At 42.5% G+C, this 22673-nt stretch overlaps 1 protein-coding gene across 18 annotated transcripts in view; it reads right to left on the bottom strand.

The window, feature by feature from the left end:
- Positions 1 to 2483: 2483 nt before the first annotated feature.
- ZHX3 (zinc fingers and homeoboxes 3) overlaps positions 2484 to 22673 on the bottom strand; it is a 177262-nt gene continuing 157072 nt past the window's right edge. For all 18 annotated transcript variants that reach the window (XM_077168396.1, XM_077168421.1, XM_077168416.1 and 15 more), the window contains 2 exons: positions 6420 to 9428; positions 2484 to 2655 (listed from right to left, as the gene is read on the bottom strand). In XM_077168396.1, coding sequence (XP_077024511.1) covers positions 2645 to 2655; positions 6420 to 9279 — 2871 coding nt within the window. In that variant the 5' untranslated portion in view covers positions 9280 to 9428 and the 3' untranslated portion in view covers positions 2484 to 2644. The remainder of the gene's footprint in view (positions 2656 to 6419; positions 9429 to 22673) is intronic.

Below are 22673 nucleotides of genomic sequence, written 5' to 3'. Positions count from 1 at the left end.
AACCCCTTAGGCACCTGTGTAATGACCCACTGCTTCCCTCACCATTACCTTGGACCAGCTTGTTCTTTAAAGCATAAGGCCTAAATCACATTTATTTACTGCAAGAGCACAGGTAGAATTGGGGTCTATCCAGTCTGCTGTGCTCCTTACCTGGGCAGTTCCAGCATTTTGGCATGATCCTGGCTGTTTGGCGGGGCCAACATCTGTGAGAAAAACACGTCAGGGTGGGTAGCATTGTAACTTTTGCATCTTAAAGACAAGCTGATGCCTGAGGCTGGGCCACTCTCTTTGTCCTGCATGACCTCTTCAACCATGTGATTTATTTTTTCCGAATTGCTGTTGGGGTCATAAATTCAATGCAAATACAAATAAAGTAACCAAGAAAATCCTCTCTAAAGACACAACCCTTCAGCCAGTGCATGCAGGGCTCTGGAAGTGATGCTGGCAGTGGCATCTGGAGGCAAGGTGCCAGGAGACTCCTCAGACATGCGGAATGGCTCAGTGCTGGGCCACCCCAGCTGCCCTCAGTACATTGGCACGCCCTCCAACAGAGGCTATTCCCCCCTAATGTCTATGTGCCACAAAATTCCTCAAATGTACACATCAGAGGTACGTTTTATGAGTAAAGTATCAAACAAGTATTTGTACTGTATATACGTATATATAAATTAACCTGCATGTACATAAACACTAAAGGAAAAGTTCCAGGTGTCTGTTCTCTGAAGGAAGGCAATCACTCACCAGTTGGACTCTTGGTAATTGGTAATTCCTCAAAGAGGTCTTGAGTCCAAACAGCTCTCACCCCCAAAATAGAAAGGATACAAAAATAGGCTGCAAAACTTGCCAAGTAGTCACAAGTCACCTTTTTGAGACAAATATGAGATGGTCCCTATCAAGACAGGCAAGGGGAAAGATACTTTGAAAGAGCAGTGGTTCAAGGACTGTTTGCTTCCGAAGAAATCCCGGGAAGGCAGCAGCTTCTACCACTGTCCTCCTCTGAGCTAAGCCAGCTGTGTGCCCTACCTGGTCTGGGTCACTAAAGCACCACCATCATTTCTTGCCCAAAGCCCCTGTCCTATCTCTGGGTCACCAGTATCACCCACCCAGCCTGGGCCCCAGGAGCAATGTGCCTTGGAGAACCCTGACACACAAAACTCAGGGCAGCAGGTAGTCTCAAAAAGGGTTACAGTGATGTGGCTTTGGCCACCCCCTTTAACTGCTGCTCCCTGAGCAGCCTGTCTGGGGAAGGCAAGAATTGACAGTGTAGGAAGCTACGCCAGAAGTGTTTCAAAGGCACCTTTTTATGTGTTTTCCTCAATTCAAAAATGGACATGAGGAATCAGGCCAAGGTACATAGAGATCACATTTCCAAGTTTGGGGATATAAATATAGAACCTCTGAAGGTGCCTCCCCATGGTCTGGTGGGTAGCACCCAGAACTCCCTTGGTGGGGGCCAGAAGCAGGCTGGATATTTTGTCAGGAATCCCCATGTGCATGCAGGCCTTTGTGGTGAAGCCCACCCTGGCTCCCACCACTATGGAAAGTCTGAAATCCCTTCAGCCCTCGCTGTCACTCTCCTACAAATGTGGCTCCCAAGCCACATGAGGCTTTAAAGTATCAATAAAGTGCTCTGAGAAATGCCCTGCACAAAGCTACAGGCCATGGCTACATTTTCATCTGCCCCTCCCACCCCATTTCTTTTTTTTCCAATTTTCCTCTCACTCTATAAGCATCTAGATTGAAAAAAAAAAAGAAAAGTGGACATACAGGTCAGTCTTTAGGCTTAAAAACAAATATTTCTTTAGTTGATCTGATAACTGGAAAGTTATGGTCCATGATTCAAACTCCCATGAAAAAGCAGAATTCCTGTGACAATTTAAGAAAGTGCTAAGCAAATGCTGATTAAATAATCAGTCTGTTTTTGAAATTAAATAATCAGTGTGTTTTTGAGACTGAGGGTAAACAAAAGGTTCTGAACTGATTATCCCATAAGGCAAGGCAAGTCTGGCATAAAACATTACTAGTCACTGCTTAATGCAACAGGAGCTTTTCAAAAGTACTGCATTCCTTAAGGAATGACAAGTAGAGGCTCACTGGGTCTTGAATGTAGTTCTGAATGGGCTGATGAGGCTGGTGTGGCCACAGGAGGGTGAGGGGAACATGTGGCCCCAACAACCTCCAGAGAACAGACACAGGGCATTTTCAGAGATGATGCAAAAGGCAGCGTACTACTCTGCTAACCAAAGTTTCTAAGTAATGAAAGTGTATAAAATTTGATGTTTTATTAAATGTGTATATGCAGATGTATATGTTAAAAAGTTGATTCTGTGTCTATGGATATGAAATCTGAACTATTTTATCCATTGGATGTGAACTCTGAACTATTTTATCCATTGGAAGGCAAAGGAAAGGTCCTACATTGTGGGAGGAAGAACTGGTCAGAAACCTGTTCTCCCCATCTGCTCAGTGGCAGGTCAGTGGTGGCAGGCACTGGGATGGCTGCGAGGCCTCTGGGAAGCTCTCTTGGGTGCCCAGCGGCCGGGCATGGGAACGACATCTGGCAGCAGAGAGTCAGGTTTGGCCCTTTTGTGTAGGCAGGCAGGATTCCAAGACTGGCCAGTCCTTCACAGTCCTTGCTTCATGTTCAGTCTGTTTCTGAGGAGAAAACACAGGCCTGTTACCTCCATGTCAGCTGCTACTTGTACAGCCCCCAGGGTAGTGTCACTGGCTTTGGGAACCACTTAGTTCCACGAGCAGTGCCTTCCAGCCAACACTCCTCCCACTCTTCAGCCCAAGGGACTGTGAAAAAAGCACAAGCAGGTTAAGGACAGGATGCTGACATGGCAAGGCCTCCAGACCATCCAAAAGACCCTGCCAACCCCAGGCTTCACAGCTTGAACAGCAGCTTTTCTTCTTGGGCCCACTAATCCTGGCTCAACTTGGCCCAACTCCCAGGGCCACCAGTCCCTCTTGAGTTCTGTCCTAATATCCCTCACCCTGCCCTCTCTTCCCAACTCTCCAGAACACACTGGGTGTAGTGTCTGACAGGTAGTCTACTGATGCCTTCAATTCATTTGCAATTCCAACCCTAGAGTCAAAGGCTTTGGGGTTGTTCAGAGAGGCTCATCATCTGTGATACTGACAGATTTGTCTCTAGCATCAAGATTGGTTGAGGGAAGTCATAAGAAACCAGCCAAAGATGAGCAGGCTCTTCTTGCACCCATGATGACTGCCTTGGATAGAGGAGGAAGGTGCCACAATGGCATGGCCACCACCTGCCACTTCTGCTCTGTCCCACCATGGACACTGACACCCCACTGTGTGCTCGATTCAGTAGCTGGGCAAACCAATGCTTGTGACCCAAACCCACTCATCCTGTCTTCACCTTAGCTTTTCTATCAAACTTGTTCAATGCCCTTTCTCTCTCAAGCATGACACGCATGCCTACTTGTAATCATAAGAAGCCCAGAGCTGGGTGTAACTGAGGGTGCTCAGGCCAACACAGACACAGCTTCCCAGGTGAAAGAGGAAAGACAGACTTCTCTGCTTTGAAACAGGCCAAACCAGTCACCCAAAGCCTCCTTCCATGCTGCTCTGCTTCTAGAAAGTGCCACCAGCCCCTGCCTGAAGCATTGGTGAGCTGTGGGGTTTGTGGAGGATGTGTCTTCCCCACCAGTGGCCCTGTACGCCCAGAGCTTGACTGCAGAGCAGTGACTTTGGGCTCCACCAAGTGCTTGCTCCCTCCATGGGCTTCTCAGAGCTAGATTTCCCCTTCTTCTGTAAGCTAAACAGATGCAAATATGGCTCCCCCACACCTCAAATTAGGGGTAGATTTGGAAGTCTCCTTTTCCTTAGGTGAGGGAAGAAACAAAACAAAACTATGCTTCAAAACCACTGTCTTCAAATGAATTTAAAATACTCAGAGGAAAAATTGTGTTCTTTTGAGAGATCTTGGGTAGAAAGTGACTGGGGTGGAGGAGTTGGGATTTGCCAGGCCCAAACAAACACACATCAATGTTCGGCTACTGTGTGGAGACAGTGTGAAACTATTCTGGGGAGAATGTGTATACATGGCACTCTGGGCCTGGGAATGAGATATCCTCACAGGGATCCCCCACAGAGGCTGCTCATACCCCAACCCCACGGACACTTTCTGGGTATCTTCCTATACCTGTGCACCATGGCCAACCCTGCTAGTGGGGCACCTTTCAGTGTCAGTGAGGCCATTCCCTCCTGGCTCTCACCCTTCCCACTTGGACTATCCCTCCCCGAGCTCCAGAATCTTGTCTTTCTTAACACTCGGCTCTCCTGGCCCACCACCACACAGCAGGTGACCCAGACCTGTGACTCCCTCCAAGATCTGCAAACTCTGACCCAATATTTGCTGGCAAGACCCACTTGGAGATTTTCCACAGGCCTCAGGAGCTAAAGGTGCAAAGGGAACTCGCATCTCCTCCTCCCAGATGCCCTCCTCCCTGTGTTCTTTGCCTCAGTTTGGGAGCTTCTATCTCCCTGCTACCCAAGTCATAAACCCAGTGTCATCTTCCATTCCCCTCTCTCTCAATCACCAAGTACCCTGATTTCACCTACTAACCACTTTCTGCTCCCTTCTCTCCCAAAGGAGTATATTGACCTTCCCATTTAAAGAATTGCTGCTAGGCATTTTGTGTACACACCATTTAATGCTCCCTGAAATCCATTCAATAGCTAGCACATTGCTATTTTACAGATGAGGATACTGAGGTTCAGAGTAAAGGAGCCCATCCAAGGTCACAGAGCTGATATGCAAGGATTCAAGCCTACCAAGTCCCGTATGACCCTAAGGCCCAAGTCCTGGCTCGAGGCCATGCATTTCTCCATTTCTACCACCCCATTGCCGTCCAGACACTGAACACTGCTCACCTGGAGGAGATGAAAGCTCCTTCATTGGCCTCCCTTCCTCTGGTCTTGCCTCTTTCAAACCCACGCATTAAGCCATCTAGTAGTCTCTTTATAAAGCAAATAGAGACTACTTTATCATCCAGAAGCATTTAAGCACAGAAACTGGCAGCCTCAGAGCTGAAGAAAAGCTCTGTTCAAATCAAAACTTGTTTTCTATTTATCCCTCAACATGAAAATAGGTGACCACACATGAAATTTAGTGGCAAAGCACCTAATATGTACCCTGGCATTTGTTATCTCTTTAAACATTGCTTCTTAGGTAGCGTCACTTGAATTCTTTGCCAATGTTTCTAATCATCAACAGCCGAATATTATATGTTACCAAAGAATTATAATTAAAATTACAATTAAGAACAAACAAAATGAAATTGGCTTGCATGCTAAACACTCTAGACCGCAGCAATCCCCGCTGTTTTGCTGGTATAGCCAAAGCTCGGGTGGGCATTCCCCAGGTGGCAGGTCTAATGCAGGTGAAGATACCCAAGGAGCCTGCACAACCAGCCCTGTGGACCCAAACCTGCTCCTTGGTGTCCCATGGGGTACCCCATGAAGACCTCCCTGATCCATTTCTGGGGGCCTAGAGGGAAAACAATGTCAAGTCCAGAAACACCAGGCCCCAGAAATCAACTTCTCAAGATTCATGTATCAAAGAAACCAAGAATTCAGATACACCATCGGTTTCCACAGCCTCCAGTGAAAAGCTAAATTGCACCTCTTCTGACTACCCTGTGAGGGGGCCTCTGATAAGGAGACAAATAGTAGAGAACCGGGGGTGTAAAGGAGAGGCTGGGCACCTGGACCAAGGACACAGAAGAGTAACACCTGACAAAGTGACAGGTCTGTGGCCTCAAAGTTGTGGCATCAATAAAATTATCTAAATTTTACTTTTAAGTATTTAAAATACCATGATCTCGAGAAACTGAGGAACAAAATTCAAGTTTTTTATCCTATATATGTCCAAGAGAGAAGGTTATTTTCCATTATAATACACATCAGGAAGAACAATAGAAATACAAAATTCAAGATTTTCATGATATAAAAAAGCATTTTATGATTTTAAAGGTAATTAAAGGCTTTCTTTTCCTATATTCTCTTATTTGAGTTAAATTTCTTCAAAAGTTCTCTCTCTCTGCCTACTCAGATGATGCTTTGGCCCTTTGCTTTTCTTGGTGCTACCCTCAGAATCCTCTCTCCTATTGCTAAGAAATAGCTAGAAAAACTCAGATCTCTGTTAGTTCACCAGGTTCTTTTCCTATACAGTTTTGCAAAACAAAGAAAAACAGAACAAAACTCTCAATCTTTTGTCATAGTCCTGTACTGGCTTCTGCTGCCTGTTGTCCCCTGAAGCAAGCAGGCAGATACTGTTACCAGGCAGCCTCAGAAGCAGCAGATGCCTACTGTAAAATAAATGCAAAGCCCACTCCCTGCCCCCTCCCCTTACCCACAGACGACAGCCACGGTTCCCATAGATTCCTTACCCAGCTGAAGTCCAGCCTGGGGACTTGAGGTGTCAAAGTGCTCTGAGCTGGCCTCAGGGGCACTGGGCTCCCATGACTCACTGTTCTCAGACACCTCTGAATAAGTGTCACCAATCCCTTTGTGAACTGCCGCAGGCTCGCTTGCGCCAAGGCCCTGGTCCTCGCTGCCCGTGTCTGCCACAGCCCGGGTCTCCTCACCCATTTTCTCAGCAAACCACTGCTTGACCTGCAGGGGGTTCATCTGGGTCTTGTCGCAGAGGCTCTGCAGGTCCCCCTCATCGAGCATCTTGTGGGTAACATAATACTCCTGCAACAGCTCCCGGTTGCCAGGGGCGATGACCAGCAGCCCTGGTGGAAAGTTACCCCGCTTGTAGTCCTCGTACCACTTGAGCTGGCCATTCTTCAGGGCGTACCGACTGTCCCCAAACCAGCGTACCACCTCTGGCCGCGGCAGGCCAGTCCGGGCCACGACAGAGTCATAGTCCTGGTTGCTTGGCCACTGGGTCTGGACAAAGAGCTGCCGCAGCAAGTGCCGCTGCTGAGCTGTCTTTTTGTAGCTTACCTTGCCTGGAGGCTGCTCTGCCAGTTTGCTTAAGCTGTCATCCTCGGCCTCACAGGCACCCAGTCCTGGAAGATCATTCTTGCCACTGCCCTCAGTGACCCGCAGGTTCTTGAGGTTGATTTTGATGGGACTGACTTTGCGCTCTGCCAAGGTGTAGCTGTTCAGCTCTTCTGAGGAGCCATTTTCATCAGGAACTTTCAGGTCACTGGCTAAATCCTCTTCTCCACCCTCATCCTCAGAAGCCTCTTCTTCCTCCCGAGAGACACCCTCCTCAGCCTTCTTGGTCTCCTCAATATTCACTTTTTTCCGTCTCTCTGAAAACCAGCTATCAATTTCTCTTCGGGTCATTTTGGTTTCACTTCTTAGGCGGTCCAGTTCCTCATCAAGAGGAAGGGGGTTTTGTGCAAAACTGCTTTCCAGGGCTCTGAGCTGCTCGGGGGCCCTTTCCTTGTATTTGGTTGGTGTGAAGTCAGGGGTATGGTTCCAGGACTGTCGTTTGGCAGAAGGGAGGCTCACTAGTGTGGCTGCTGTTGGGATACAGCTCACCTCAGGGGCTTTGGATGAAGGGGGATAGGGCACCTCTGGTGTGGTGTCAATGAGGATGGCACTGTGGTCTCCAGGCACCACGGCTCTGGAGCCCTTCAGATTCCGACAGTGGTATCTTCGATCACTGAACCATTTCCGTACTTCTCTGGTACTGAGGCCAGTCACTTTGGTCAGATGCTCAACTTCACTCTGTCCTGGGAACTGGTTCCGACAGAAGCTACCTTTCAGAGCTGACAGCTGTTCGTGAGATTTCTTATTTTTGTAGATGCTAGCATCAAGGAAGGCTTGGGAAGTTATGCTGGGACATGCAGTGAGGAGCGATTGGGCTGCATTGACCACCTTCACAGCCGATGTTGTGTTTGAACACACAGTGTTAATGGGTGCAGTGGTTGGCTGCTTGGGGACAGATGTAACTGCCAGGGGGAGAGATGTGCTTGTTGCTTGCAATCCATTGGCCAGCAGCGGCTGAGTGACCAGAAGTCCCCCTGTTGTGCCCTCTGGCTGCCCCACAACCTGGCCTGGCAAAGCAGCCTGGATGAGGTGGTGAACGCCACCAGCACTGGCCACCAGAGGAGTGTTTAACACAGTGATTGTAGGCTGTGGCACAGACTGAATGACTGTATTGAACATCTTTTTCCGGGCATCCTCAATCTCCTCGGGGGACCAGCTGATACCTTGCTTTAGCCTTTGGGCCGTGAACCAGATCTTGAGCTGTTCTTCTGGATATTTTGTCACTACAGTCAAATAGCAGAGCTCAGCTTTGGTTGGGTAGGGGAACTTGTGGAAAGAGTTTTTCAGAAAGCTATTGGAGTCCATGGCTGCATTGTACGTGGGAATGCTGCTCAAAGGGATCATCACTTTGGGGAGGGACTTGGAGGAGGGCAGTGGCTGGTGGGTATGGGGCTGTGCTTGCACAGGGGGCGGCTGCTGGAGGGAGAGGAACTGTGCTAGACCTGCTGGCAAAACTGGGACTGTGCCTATCAGGGGCCCATTGGCAGTGTGGGTTTTTTTTGCGGTGTTGGGAGCTGCCTGGCTGACTGGAGCTGCCCCATTGATGAAGGAATGGTCCCCATCCTTCACCTCTACCTCCCCAGCTGACAGGTTTGGTAAGGCCTCGCCCACGGGCTGATTGGGGACATTCTCCTTTAGTGTATGAATTTTTTTGGCTTCAGCTTTGCCTTTCATTATCTTCATGATTGGGGTTTTGGTAATGATGATTTCGGCCTGCCCATCGGTCCCTTCAGCGGTGGACTCACCTGAGAGGTCAGGTGTGCTGGTGCTCTCAGGGACGCTCTGCTCCACGACAACATGATTCTCTGGCTTGGCCACATTCCACACAAAACTGGCTTCCCCCAAATGATACTTGGCATTGTGCAGGGAAAGCCCCTCAGGAGTTTTTGCTAGATAACTGCATTCAGTGCATACAAAAGTTGGGTCTTTATTAAAGTCCATGTGTTCTGAGTTCATATGTCCCACAAAGTGGGTCACGTCCTGGGATCTGAAATCACAGTACTTGCAGGAATATGAATAGCCATCTGAAGTGCTGCGATGCCCATTGGCCAGTGCTGGGCCATCAGGCCTGCTGGTGTGGTGGGCTGACTCACTGCCGGGGCCAGGCCCCTCTGGGGGCTTCTCCAGCGGGGCTCCTTCGTGCGGAGCTGTGGTGGGCGGGGCCTCCGTACTGGCCTCCTGCAGCACCACTGCCTTCACAGGAATCATGCATGGGGTGGTGGATTTCCTCTTGCTGGCCATGGTGACGGCCACTCTGGGGGATCAGCAGGAGAGAGTGTCCCAGCAAGGGCCTCACAGTCCAAGTTTCAGCTGCTCCATGGGGTATAAGGAAGAAGTTTCTAAGGGTGGCTTTTTAGTTGTTTGCAGAAAGCAGGTTTTTCTTATTAAACCTGAGGAAGAAGAAAAAAAATTATTATAGTCTCTTGAGATCTGCGTATTTCTCAGATACTGGGACACATTCCATCTTGCCTTCTACTATCCAAGTCTTTAAAAAAATGTTCATCAGCAGCTTGGATGTGAAGTTTGGGGTAGAAATCCCCAAACTCTAACAGAAGAATGACCTGGGGATGTTCCAATACCATTTGATAGACTTAAGTGATGTTGTTCAGTTTTGTTTTTCATCCTGCATCCTTGCATTAAAAACTCAGATTTTTTAAAATGCAAAACAAACAGAAAAAAGAGGCTGGAGGGAACTGCCTGAAAATGTAGAGCTGTGTTCCAGTAGCCATGTTTCTTGATGATGATTGTGTAATGATATAGCTTTCACAATGTGACTGTGTGATTGTGAAAACCTTGTGTCTGATGCTCCTTTTATCTACCTTGTCAACAGATGAGAGGAACATATGGAATAAAAATAAATACTAGGGGGAACAAAATGTTAAAATAGATTTAGTTTGAAATGCTAGTGATCAATGAAAGGGGTCAGTAGGGTATGGCCTGTAAAAATTTTTTTTTTCTGTTTGTTATATTTTTCTGTTGTCTTTTTATTTCTTTTTCTGAATTGATGCTAATGTTCTGGGAAATGATCATGATGATGAATATGCAACTATGTGATGATATTGTGAATTGCTGAGTGTATGTGTTGGGAATGTTTGTTTCTTGTAATTTTTTTTAATTAATAAAAAATTAAAAAAAAAAAAACAGAACAAACACCCTCTCTGGAACCTTTAAGTTAATTCTGATCATGTCTGAGTGGGAACAAAAGATCCTAGTATAATTCTTATTTAAATGTTTGGGTCAGCAAGGGTTTTTCTTTTTATAGACCTCCCACAAATAAGAACAAGATGCTGCCTCTGTTCTCTCCCAAGTTGGGATCAAAAACAGTGTGTGGAGAGGGGTAGGGAGGGGGTGGGCTGGAGGTTGGCCATGGTGGCTGATACAGAGTCAGGCCTCTCTGCCTGCTGTCCTACCTTACCTACTCCAGGCCACTAAAGAGGAATCACCCAAGCCATGGTCACTCAGATGAAGTCAAGGCTGGAGGATCAGAGGATCCACAGACCCAGTTCATGGCCTAGCAAGCTGTACACACTCTCTCTGGAAGTAACAACTCAAAGTCGGGTCTCACCTTGGGTACACCTACCTCAAGTGACCTTGTGTTGTGCTTACTTTTTCATCTTAAATTTCTTTTAGTGTCTCTATTGTTCCTTTAAAAAAACAACTTTCAAATCTTCAATCTATCTGAAATTTATTTCAAAAGTAGGGGTGAGGAGAGAATTGTAGAAGATGGTACAGTAGGAAGCTCCAGGAATCAGTCCCTCCACCAGAAGAATTATTAAACAGGCAGGATCTAGATCAACTATTCTAAAACTCTGAAGTTTAGTAGTACACACTACAGCATCCAGGGAAGAGCAGGAGGAAGAGGCTGGTAAATTACTATAAATAACAGCAAATTGTTCTCTCCACATGGCAGCTACCATCCTCATCTCCACTTCTGCGGCAGGCAGCAGTCGGGTCCAGCCCCTCGTGCAGCCTTGTTGGTGTCAGTTCCCCAAGATCCAGGGTCAGGGTCGGGGGTGCAGCCCATTATCCACTGCTTTTGATTAGCTACTTCGAAACGCTGGGGGCCTGGCTCTAAGGGCAGCCATTGTTCCAACCTGCCATGAACAAAGATGGCAGAGGAGACTTAAAGACAATAGCTTCTTCAGAACCGCAGAAGACAGCTGAAGGGCTGCATTTGCTGGGTAGAGCTGAGGCTAGAAAGCCCAGCTTTGGGCAGCCATGGAATAAGTTCCTGGAGCCCTGCCTGGTTCCTTCCAGGGAAGTTTGGAGCTAGCTGGCACTTAGTGGATGGCCCTGTGCCCTTGCTCCCAATTTTAAAAGGGGCAAAAGACATGAATAGACATTACATTAAAGAAGATACACAAATGGACAAAAGCACACAAAAAGTTAGTCAGCATCACTAGCCACTAGGGAAATGCAAACCAAAATCACAATGAGTTACCACTGCATACTCAATAATGGCTACTTAAAAAAAAATAAAAAAGGAGAATAAGTGTTAGGCAAGTTATGGAGAAACAGGAAGACTTGGGTATTGCTGGTGGGAATGTAAAATGTTGCAATCGTGGAAAACACTTTGGCACTTCCTCAGAGAGTGAAGTACAGAATTCCATGTGACCCAGCAATTTCACCCCTAGGTACATAAAAGAAAATAGGGGGCGGGCCACGGTGGCTCAGCAGGCAAAAATGCTCGCCTGCCATGCCAGAGGACCCGGGTTCGTTTCCCAGTGCCTGCCCATGTTAATCAAAAAAAAAAAAGAAAAGAAGGACTGGAGCAGATATTTGCACACTGATGTTCACAGCGGCATTATTCACAATTGCTAAACGATGGAAGTAACCCAAGTATATATCAACAGGTGAATGGACAAAACAAAATGTGATATATACATACAAATATTATTCAATCATTAAAAAATGAAGTTCTGACACATGGCAATATGGATGAACCTCAAAGTATCATGCTTCACAAAATAAGCCAGTACCAAAGGATAAATATTGTATGATCTCACTGACATGAAATAATTAGAATGAACAAACTCTTAGAGTCAGAAACAGGTTACTGGGGGGTGGGGTCAGGATATGGAATCAGGAGTTAATAATTAATTGGTACAGAATTTCTGTAGTACAGAAGTTTTGGCAATGGGTGGTGTTGATGGTAGCAGAATATTGTGACTGTAATTAACAGCAATGAATTATATATTGGAATGTGGTTAAAAGTGGAAATTTTAGGTTGTATATATATGTTACTAGAATAAAAATTAAGCAAACATAGGATTGTGCAACACGACGTTGAACCCTAATGTAGATAATAGGCTACAGATAATCAGACAATTATAAAAATGTTCTTTCAATTGTAACAAGTATACCACACTAATGCAAGGTGTTAATAATAGGGTTGTATATGGGAACTCTATATTTATGCATGATTTTTCTGTAAACCTACAATGTATGTAATTTAAAGAAATAAATACTCAGAGGGGAAAATGAAATTGATCAATTGAATTTTTAGACCATTTATTTTAAAGTTTATATATAGGTGGTACATCTTAAAACAATATTAAGTAATTAGTAAAAACTAAGTAATTTTATAGAAGACATTTATTAACCATAGGTAAATAACATATACAAAAAGGAAATAATTTAATGGGCTCTATGTTAAGAAATATTTTCACAGTAATAAAAATGTAAAGAAGGCTGCTAAAATATAGGATTTATTTAAAATTGAGAGGGTGAGGATGTATTTGCAGATAATCAAAAAAGAAAACAGGTGGTTGTTCTGGATGGTTGTTGAAGTGGGTGAAGACTATTTGGATGTTCCTTGTACCATTATCTGTTTTTGTTGGCATATGAAAATTGCTACAAAAAAATTAAAATTGTAATAATTTTATTGAAGACAATGATTTCGGATGTAATAAAATTGACTATATTAGATAGAGTTGGGCAGCAGAAATGTGTCTAGGGAAATTCATTAAAAATAAACTCATCACTTGCCTCAAAAAATACAAGTGTCATGCACATATTATTTAGAAATAGGAACACAAATTTTGGAAGAAACTACAGAAAAGTGGGTAAGAGAACTACTGTTTTTATTTTTTAAACATTAATCATTTAATTTTAAACTAACTTTAAGTAGTACTTTGATTTTTCAGGTGGTATATAGTCTTGAAATGATACTCTACAATGATTGATTTTGCGTTCTTTCAAAAATATCTATGAAACATATTAAAAGGTAGATCAAATGGTATAATAGACTATACAAAAACGTCAACTCATTCCAAAACAAAATTTACAGGTATCAGTCCCCTTTTTTTTAAGTGTTAACAACCGAAATTTACTTCAAAATTTATCCTTTGTATGTTTTTCAATTTCAAAGTACACTTTACAGAGAAACACATCTTCCTCAGAAATAATTAAGAAAAGTAGAAATCCTCTCTTATCTCACTACCAGAGATAACATTGTTAACAGGCTGCTGAACGTGATTTCAAATATGTTTTCTATGCACAGCCAACTACTAATCTTTTAACAAAATTTTTTAAAATCTTTTTTTAATTAAAAAAAGTTTTTAAAAAATACAACAACAAAGAAACACAAACATTCTTAACATATGATCATTCCATTCTACATATATAATCAGTAATTCACAATATCATCACATAGTTGCATATTCATCATCATGATCATTTCTTAGAACATTTGCATCAATTCAGAAAAAGAAATAAAGACAACAGAAAAAATTCATACATACCATACCCCTTACCCCTCCCTTTCTTTTTTTAAATTTAATTTTTATTTATGATACATAACCACAAACACATTCTTATCATATGATCATTCTGTTCTTGTTATATAATCAATAACACACTATCATCACATAGTTGCATATTCATCATCATGATCACTTCCTAGAACATCTGCATCAATTCAGAAAAAGCAATAAAAAGACAGAAAAAAATCCATATACACCATATCCCTTACCCCTCCCCTTCACTGATCACCAGCACTTCAATCTATTAAATTTATTTTAACATTTGTTCCCCCTATTATTTATTTATTTTTAATCCATCTCTTTTACTTGTCCATCGATAAGGTAGACAAAAGGAGCATCAGATACAAGACTCTCACAACCACACAGTCACACTGCGACAGCCATATCATCATACAATTATCTGCAAAAAACATGGCCACCGGAGCACAGCTCCACATTTTCAGGCAGTTCCCTCCAGCCTCTCCATTACAACTTGACTGACAAGGTGATACATATTTAATGCATAAGAATAACCTCCAGGATAACCTCTCAACTCCATTTGGAATCTCTCAGCCACTGACACTTTATTTTGTCTCATTTTGCTCTTTCCCCTTTTGGTTGAGAAGATTTTCTCAATCCCTTGATGCTGAGTTCCAGCTCATTCTAGGATTTCTGTCCCATGTTGCCAGGAAGGTCTACACCCCTGGGAGTCATGTCCTACGGAGAGGGGGGAGGGCGGTGAGTTTGCTTGCTGTGTCAGCCAAGAGAGAGAGGCCACATCTGAACAGAAGAGGTTCTCTTGGAGGTGACTCTCAAACCTAATTTTAAGTAGGCTTAGCCTGTCCTTTGCAGGATTAAGTCTCATATGAACAAACCCCAAGACTGGAGGCTCAGCCTATTGCTATGGCTGTCCCCACTGCCTGTGAGAATATCATGAATTCTCCACTTGGGGAAGTTGAATTTTCCCCCTTTCTCACCATCCTCCCTAGGGGACTCTGCAAATACTTCCCAATTCACTGTTCAAATCACTCTGGGATTTATCTGGGCACCACTCTGGACAAACCTACAAAATCTCATGCCCTACGCAAGGTTCCAAGTACTATGGTTTAACAGAATTTTTTAAAAGAGACATTTTAGATCTACAAAAAAATTTCTCAGAAAGTACAGAGGGTTTCCCCACCAAACAGTTTTTCCTATTAACATTTATATTGGTGTACTACATTTGTTACAGTTGATGAACTAATGTTGACATATTATTATCAACTAAAGTCCAAAATTTATGTTAGGACTCACTTTGTGTTGTACAGGTCTATGGGTTTTTATAAATGCATATGGCATTCATTCACCGTTACGTATCATACAGAATAGTCTCACCGCCCTCAAAATGCCCTGTGTTCCATTTATTCATCCCCACTTTGAGAACTTCTAGTATCACTGATTCTTTTTCTGTCTCTACAGTTTGTCTTCTTCAAAATGTCATTTAGTTGGAATGATACAGTATGGAGATTTTTCAAACTGGCTCCTTTCACTCAACTATATGCATTTAAGGTTCCTCCATGTCTTTTTGTAGTTTGATAGCTCATTTGTATTTACTGCTGAGTAATATTCCACCTTACAGATGTATCAGTTATTTATCTATTCATCTATGGAAGGGCATCTTGGTTGCTTCCATATGCTTTATCCATTTATGAATAAAGCGCCTATAAACATTCATGTGCATGTGTTTGCATGGACATAAGTTTTTAATTCATTCAGACAAATACCTAGAAGTACAATTGCTGGATCTTATAGTAAGCCATAACTTTATAAGAAACTGCCAGGCTGTCTTCCCAAAGTAGTTACACCATTTTGCATACCCACACCCACCCCACAATGAATGAGAGTTCCTGTTGTTCCACATCCTCACTAGCATTTGGTGTTGTCAGTGTTTTGGATTTCAGCCATTTAAACAGAGTTTATTATCTTAATGTCCATGATGTTAGCTGTGATGGCCCCTCTTTCATTCCTGATATTAGCAATTTGTATCTTCTCTTTTTTCTCCTTGCCATAGATTTATCAATAATATCGATCTTTTCAAAGAACCAGCTTTTGCTTTTGCTGATTTTTTCTATTAATTTCCTGCTGTTAATTTCACCAATTTCTGCTCTAATTTCTGTACCTACAAAACTCTAATAAAGGTCCCAATCAAGATGGAGGAGTAAAACTGCTTTAGGGCTCTGTGCCCCTCATAGAAGCCTTGAACAACAAGCAAGGACTGACAAAAAATCTTTCTTAGAGCTCCAAACAACAGCTGAAGGACTGCATTACAAGGTGAACATCAAATCAAGAAAAAGCATTCTTAAAAGTGGTAGGATCTTACGGCACTTTGGCTCCCCAACCACTCATCCACTCCCAGGGCAGATTGCTGGTCCTGATTCCAGAAGGAGCAGAGTAACCTTCATGCCTAGGCAGAGAACATGTGTGTCTGGCCCAATCTGTCTGGTGGTGGCCTGAGGGATTAGCCATCCCGATCTTGCTCTGCATATAGAAGGCAGCTCAGAGAGCTTCTTTATAGAACACTGTGGGAGAACAGTCAAATTGTGCTGCTTGGGCCAAGGGATTTCTAGCTACTGATATGACAGTGTCATGCCCTGGACTGTAAGGAAACTATTTCCTAGTGCAGAGGGGACATCTGTGTCTGTGTAAATGGGGAAATTCCCAAGACCACACAAGAGGCATGCCCAAGACAAGAAGCAGGTACAGAAAGTCCGAGGGAGGTTCCTACCCTTTGGCCTGGATCTATTCTCATACAACACACTGTATGGGTAAGCCCTGAAGGAGAGCACCAATCCAAGTCAATCTGCAAAGACTGGAAGAAGTGTTTTATTATCCCCCATTATGCATTAACTACCCAGCGTTTTTTGTTGTTGTTCGCTCCAGGTATTTAAGGAAAACTGAATCATAACACTAGTCGGATATAAGTTTAAGGAACAGATAAAGAATGCAAAGTTTAAATATCAAAATGTCTAGATTTCAACAAAAGGTTACTAAATATACAAACAGGAAGCAATGGCCCAGACAAAGGAGAAAATTAGTACATTATAAACCATCAACCAGGAGGACCACACCTGAGACATACCAGACACAGACTTAAAAAAATGGCCCTAAATATGCTCAAGGACATAATGGAAAAACAATGGATAAAGAATTAATGGAAATCAGGAAAACAACAGATGAACACAAGGAGACTATCAACAGACAGACAGAAATTATGAAATGAAACCAAACAGGGACGAAGACCACAATCACAAAAATTAAAAATTCCCTAGAGGAAAAAAAAAAATTCCCTAGAGGAGTTCAATAGCAGTCTGAAGCTGGCAAAAGAAAGAATCAGTGAACTTGAAGATAAGACAATTGTAATTGGAATCATTCAATCCAAGGAAGAAAAGAATGTAGAAAAGTGAGCAGAGCCTGAAGAACCTGTGAGGTACCATCAAGTGTACCAATATACACACTGGAGGAGTCCCAGAAGGAAAAAAAAAGAGCGAGAGAGAGAGAAAAATGGGCAGAGAAAATGGTCAAGAAAATAATGACTGAAAACTTTCCAAAATTAATGAAAGACATGAACATAGACATCCAAGATGCTCAACCAACTCCAGCAGGATAAACCCAAATTGCATCTTATTTTAATCAGATTATTGAATATCGAAGATAAAAAGAGAATTTTAAAGTGCTGAAAGCAAAAATTTTCCACCTAAGAATTCTATATCCCACAAAACTGTCTTTCAAAAATGACGGAGGCTGACTTCCGGGTCAAGATGGCAGCTTAACAACATTTGTGTTTTAGTTTGTCCTCCAGAACAACTACTAAATAACCAGAAACAGTACAGAACAGCTCCCGGGGCCACGTCAGTGACCAGACACACAGCGTACCCGAGTCTGGGCTAGCTGGACCGGCTACAAGCACCCCCCAGAACCGTGAGTTCCAAAAGCTGCGGCGGCCAGCGCTCCTCCCCCACAGGCCGCTTCCCAGAGGGGAAAGGAAAGGACTTTACCAGCAGCAGGGACTGGGCACAATCAAACGCAAATTGTGGAACTAATTAACAAATTCTGACTACTAAAAATAGGCCCCCAGCTTAGGTGAACCTGATCAAAGCAGAGGTTGCTCATTTTTGCCCTGGTGCCAAGGGGGCAGGACTGATAGAAAAAGGGGGAAAAAAAAAAAGAAAGAAAGAAACAGAGGTTTTTGTGGCTGTGTATCTACAAAGGCTTGACTGCCTCTGGATACAGCAGCAGGACTTTTCAGGCTGCAACTGCCCCAGGCATAGGCAGACTTGAGCTCTTTTGGGGGCTTGTCTGGAGTCTGTGCCTTGCCCAGGGGAGGGGTGAAGCCCAACTCAGGTGAAATCCCTCCATTAAGGAATTCAGACCCCAGGGCTTGGTAATTTGAAGCCATTAAAACCAGCCTACAACCTCTCCTCTGTCTCCACCACGCCCCCAGCAGGGAGAGTCTGCCAAAGTTAAAGGTACCGCATCATCTTATGCTGGTGGGACCTGCAGTCAGACAAGTGCCACATACTGGGCAGGATAAGAAAAACAGAGTCCAGAGACTTCACAGGAAAGTCTTTCAACCTGCTGGGTCTCACCCTCAGGGAAAACCGACACAGGTGACTCTTTCCTCCTGATAGGAGGCCAGTTTGGTCTGGGAAAATCTGGCTGGGGTCTATAATATCTAAGTAGACCCTCTTAAGTGTGTGTGAGGGAAAGGCACCACACAAGCAGGGCAAGAAACAAGAAAACAAGAGCTGAAAAATTCTCCTCTGCTAAACAAAACTTAAGCTAAAGGTCCAGATAAAGCTGAACGGAATGTCAAAGAACAGATAGACAACAAATTCATCCAGCAAGAAAACCCTAGGTAAAAGAAGTGAAAGCAATCTTCAGAATAAACTAATTAAGGTAATTAAATGCCTAGACACCAGCAAAAGATAACAAATCACACTAGGAAAATTGAAGATATGGCCCAGTCAAAGGGCTGACATACCAACAATTCAAATGACATACAGGAGCTGAAACAATTAATTCAGAATATACGAACAGACATGGAAAACCTCATCAAAAACCAAATCAATGAACTGAGGGAGGATATAAAGAAGGCAAGGAAAGAACAAAAAGAAGAAACTGAAAGTCTGAAAAACAAATCACAGAACTTATGGGAATGAAAGACACAATAGAAGAGATGAAAAAAACAATGGAAACCTACAATGGTAGATTTCGAGAGACAGAACATAGGATTTCAAAACTGGAGGACGGAAGCTCTGAAATCTGACAAGAAACAGAAACTATAGGAAAAAAATGGGAAAATATGAGCAGGGACTCAGGGAATTGAAAGACAATATGAAGCACACGAATATACGTGTCGTGGGTGTCCCAGAAGGAGAAGAGAAGGGAAAAGGAGGAGAAAAACTAATGGAGGAAATTATCACTGAAAATTTCCCAACTCTTATGAAAGACTTAAAATTACAGATCCAAGAAGTGCAGCGTACCCCAAAGAGAATAGATCCAAATAGACATACTCCAAGACATTTAATAATCAGAATGTCAGAGGTCAAAGAGAAAGAGAGGATCTTGAAAGCAGCAAGAGAAAAGCAATCCATCACATACAAGGGAAGCCCAATAAGACTATGCGCAGATCTCTCAGCAGAAACCATGGAGGCGAGAAGACAGTGGGATAATATATTTAAATTATTAAAAGAGAAAAACTGCCAATCAAGAATTCTATATCCAGAAAAATTGTCCTGCAAAAATGAGGGAGAAATTAAAACATTTTCAGACAAAAAAATCACTGAGAGAATTTGTGACCAAGAGACCAGCTCTGCAAGAAATACTAAAGGGAACACTAGAGACAGATACGAAGACAGAAGAGAGAGGTGTGGAGAAGAGTGTAGAAAGGAACACTATGAGTAAAGGTAAAAAGAAGGAAAATTAGATATGACATATAAAATCCAGAAGGCAAAATCGTAGAAGAAAGTACTACCCATGCAGTAATAACACTGAATGTTAATGGATTAAACTCTCCAATCAAAAGACATAGTCTGGCAGAATGGATTAAAAAACAGGACCCATCTATATGCTGTCTCTACTCAAAGGACACGAGGCCAAGGACACAAATGGACATTTATACACCAATGTTTATAGCAGCATTATTAACAATTACCAAGAGATGGAAACAGCCAAAATGTCCATTAACAGATAGTTGGCTAAACAAACTGTGACATTTATATAAGATGGAATATTATGCAGCTGTAAGACAGAATAAAGTTATGAAGTATGTAATAACATGAATGGACCTTAAGGACATTATGCTGAGTGAGAATAGCCAGAAACAAAAGGACAAATACTGTATGGTCTCACTGATATGAATTGACATTAGTGAATAAACTTGGAATATTTCCTTGGTAACAGAGACCATCAGGAGATAGAAATAGGGTAAGATATTGGGTAATTGGAGCTTAAGGGATGCAGATTGTGCAACAGGACTGAATATAAAAACTCAGAAATGGGCAGCACAATACTACCTAACTGTAATGTAATTATGTTAAAACACGGAATGAAGCTGCATGTGAGAATGATAGAGGGAGGAGGGCTGGGGACAGAAATGAAATCAGAAAGAAAGACAGATGTTAAAGATTGAGATGGTATAATCTAGGAATGCCTAGAGTGTATAATAATAGTGAAATGTACAATGTACAAATTTAAAAAATGTTTTTGCATGAGGAAGAACAAAGGAATGTCATTATTGCAGGATGCTGAAAATAGATGATAATTAATATTTTAAAATGTCACCTTATGTGTGAGACTAAAGCAAAAAATGTTTATTTGTTACAAAATTTATATTTTGACTAGAGCATTTCCTAATATAACTCATGTAGATAGTTTGATTGAATGTCATAAGTGCTTGGAATCTCAGGTAGGACTTGAGATTTTGTTGGTTTGTCCAGAGTGATGCCCCGATGAATCCCAGAGTACTTTGATTGGTGACTGGAAAAGTATTTGCAAGCCCCCTTCGGGGAATGGTGAGAGTGGGGAGAAATTCAACTTCCCCAAGTTGAATTCTTGATATTCTCACAAGCAGTGTGGACAACCAAAGCTATAGGCTGAGCACCCAGTCTTGGGGTTTGTTCATATGAAACTTAACCCCACAAAGGATAGGTCAAGTCTACTTAAAATTTAGGCCTAAGAGTCACCCCCAAGAGAGCCTCTTTTGTTGCTCAGATGTGGCCTCTCTCTCCAGCCAACATGACGAGCAGTCTCACCACTCTCCTCCTCTCTGCGTGGGACATGACTCCCAGGGGTGTGGACCTTCCTGGCAATGTGGGACAGAGATCCTGGAATGAGCTGAGACTCAGCATCAAGGGACTGAGAAAAACCCTAGAATGAGCTGAGAATTAACATCAAGGGATTGAGAGAACCTTCTCGACCAAAGGGGGAAGAGTGAAATGAGACTAAGTGTCAATGGCTAAGAGATTCCAAACAGAGCTGAGAGGTTATCCTGGAGGTTATTCTTATGCATTAAGTAGATATCACCTTGTTGTTCAAGATGTAGTGGAGAGGCTGGAGGGAACTGCCTGAAAATGCAGAGCTGTGTTCCAGTAGCCATGTTTCTTGATGATGATTGAACAATGATAAAGCTTTCACAATGAGACTCTGTGAATGTGAAAACCTTGTGTCTGATGCTCGTTTTAGCTACTATATCAACAGAAGAGTAGAACATATGGAATAAAAATAAATAATAGGAGGAACAAATGTTAAAATAAATTTAGTTTGAAATGCTAGTGGTAAATGAAAGCGAGGGGTAAAGGGTATGGTATGTATAATCTTTTTTTTTCTCTGTTATCATTATATTTCTTTTACTGTTGTCTTTTATTTCTTTTTCTAAATTGATGCAAATGTTCTAAGAAATGATGAATACACAACTATGTGATGATATTAAGAATTACTCATTATATATGTAGAATGGAATGATATCTTTATGTTTTGTTTGTTAACTTTTTTTTAATTAATAAAAAAAGTGGAGGAAAAAATAAAATAAAATAAAATATTTAAAAATGAGGGAGGGCGGGCCACGGTGGCTCAGCAGGCAAGAATGCTTGCCTGCCATGCCAGAGGACCCAGGTTCGATTTCCGGTGCCTGCCCATGTTAAAAAAAAAAAAAAAAAAAAAAAAAATGAGGGAGAGGACAGGTCATGGTGGCTCAGTAGGGAGAGCTCTTACCTGTCATGCTGGGCTGCCATGCCAGGCTCAATTCCTGGTACCTGACATGCAAATAATAATAATTTTTTTAAAAAATGAGGGAGATATTATTAAGACATCCCCAGATATACAAGCTAAGAGAGTTCATTACTAGCTGACTGGTCCCACAAGAGATGCTAAAGAGACTTCTGTACGTTGAAAGGAAAGGGCAATAGAACACAGATTGAAGCTGCATGAAGAAATAAAGATCTCTGGTTAAGGTAACAACATGGGTAAATACAGGGTCAATATAAATGCAAGTACAACTGTATATTTGATTTGTATCTCTACTTTTTACTTCCTACAGCATCAAAAAGGCAGATGAATAAAATGCAATAAACCATGAAACATATTATACAAACAGGTTTACAATGATTACTTAGATATTTTTTCAATATGCCTATGGATAAGCTAACTAAGATATCCATTTAGGTGGTTAAGATTTCCATATGATAAAAATATTTGTATCTTCTTATTTTCCTGAAATAAGGAAAATATTTAGTAACATAGGTCATTACTAAAGCAATGCAGATATTTGTAAGAACTTTCTACTTGAGGTTTTTTTTTTATTTATTTTTATTTTTTTTTAACAACTTTTATTGTTTTGGCATGGGCAGGCACCAG

Source organism: Tamandua tetradactyla, chromosome 1, assembly GCF_023851605.1.
Source record: "Tamandua tetradactyla isolate mTamTet1 chromosome 1, mTamTet1.pri, whole genome shotgun sequence".
NCBI classification, from domain to species: domain Eukaryota; kingdom Metazoa; phylum Chordata; class Mammalia; order Pilosa; family Myrmecophagidae; genus Tamandua; species Tamandua tetradactyla.
This window is presented reverse-complemented; position numbering and strand designations above follow the sequence as displayed.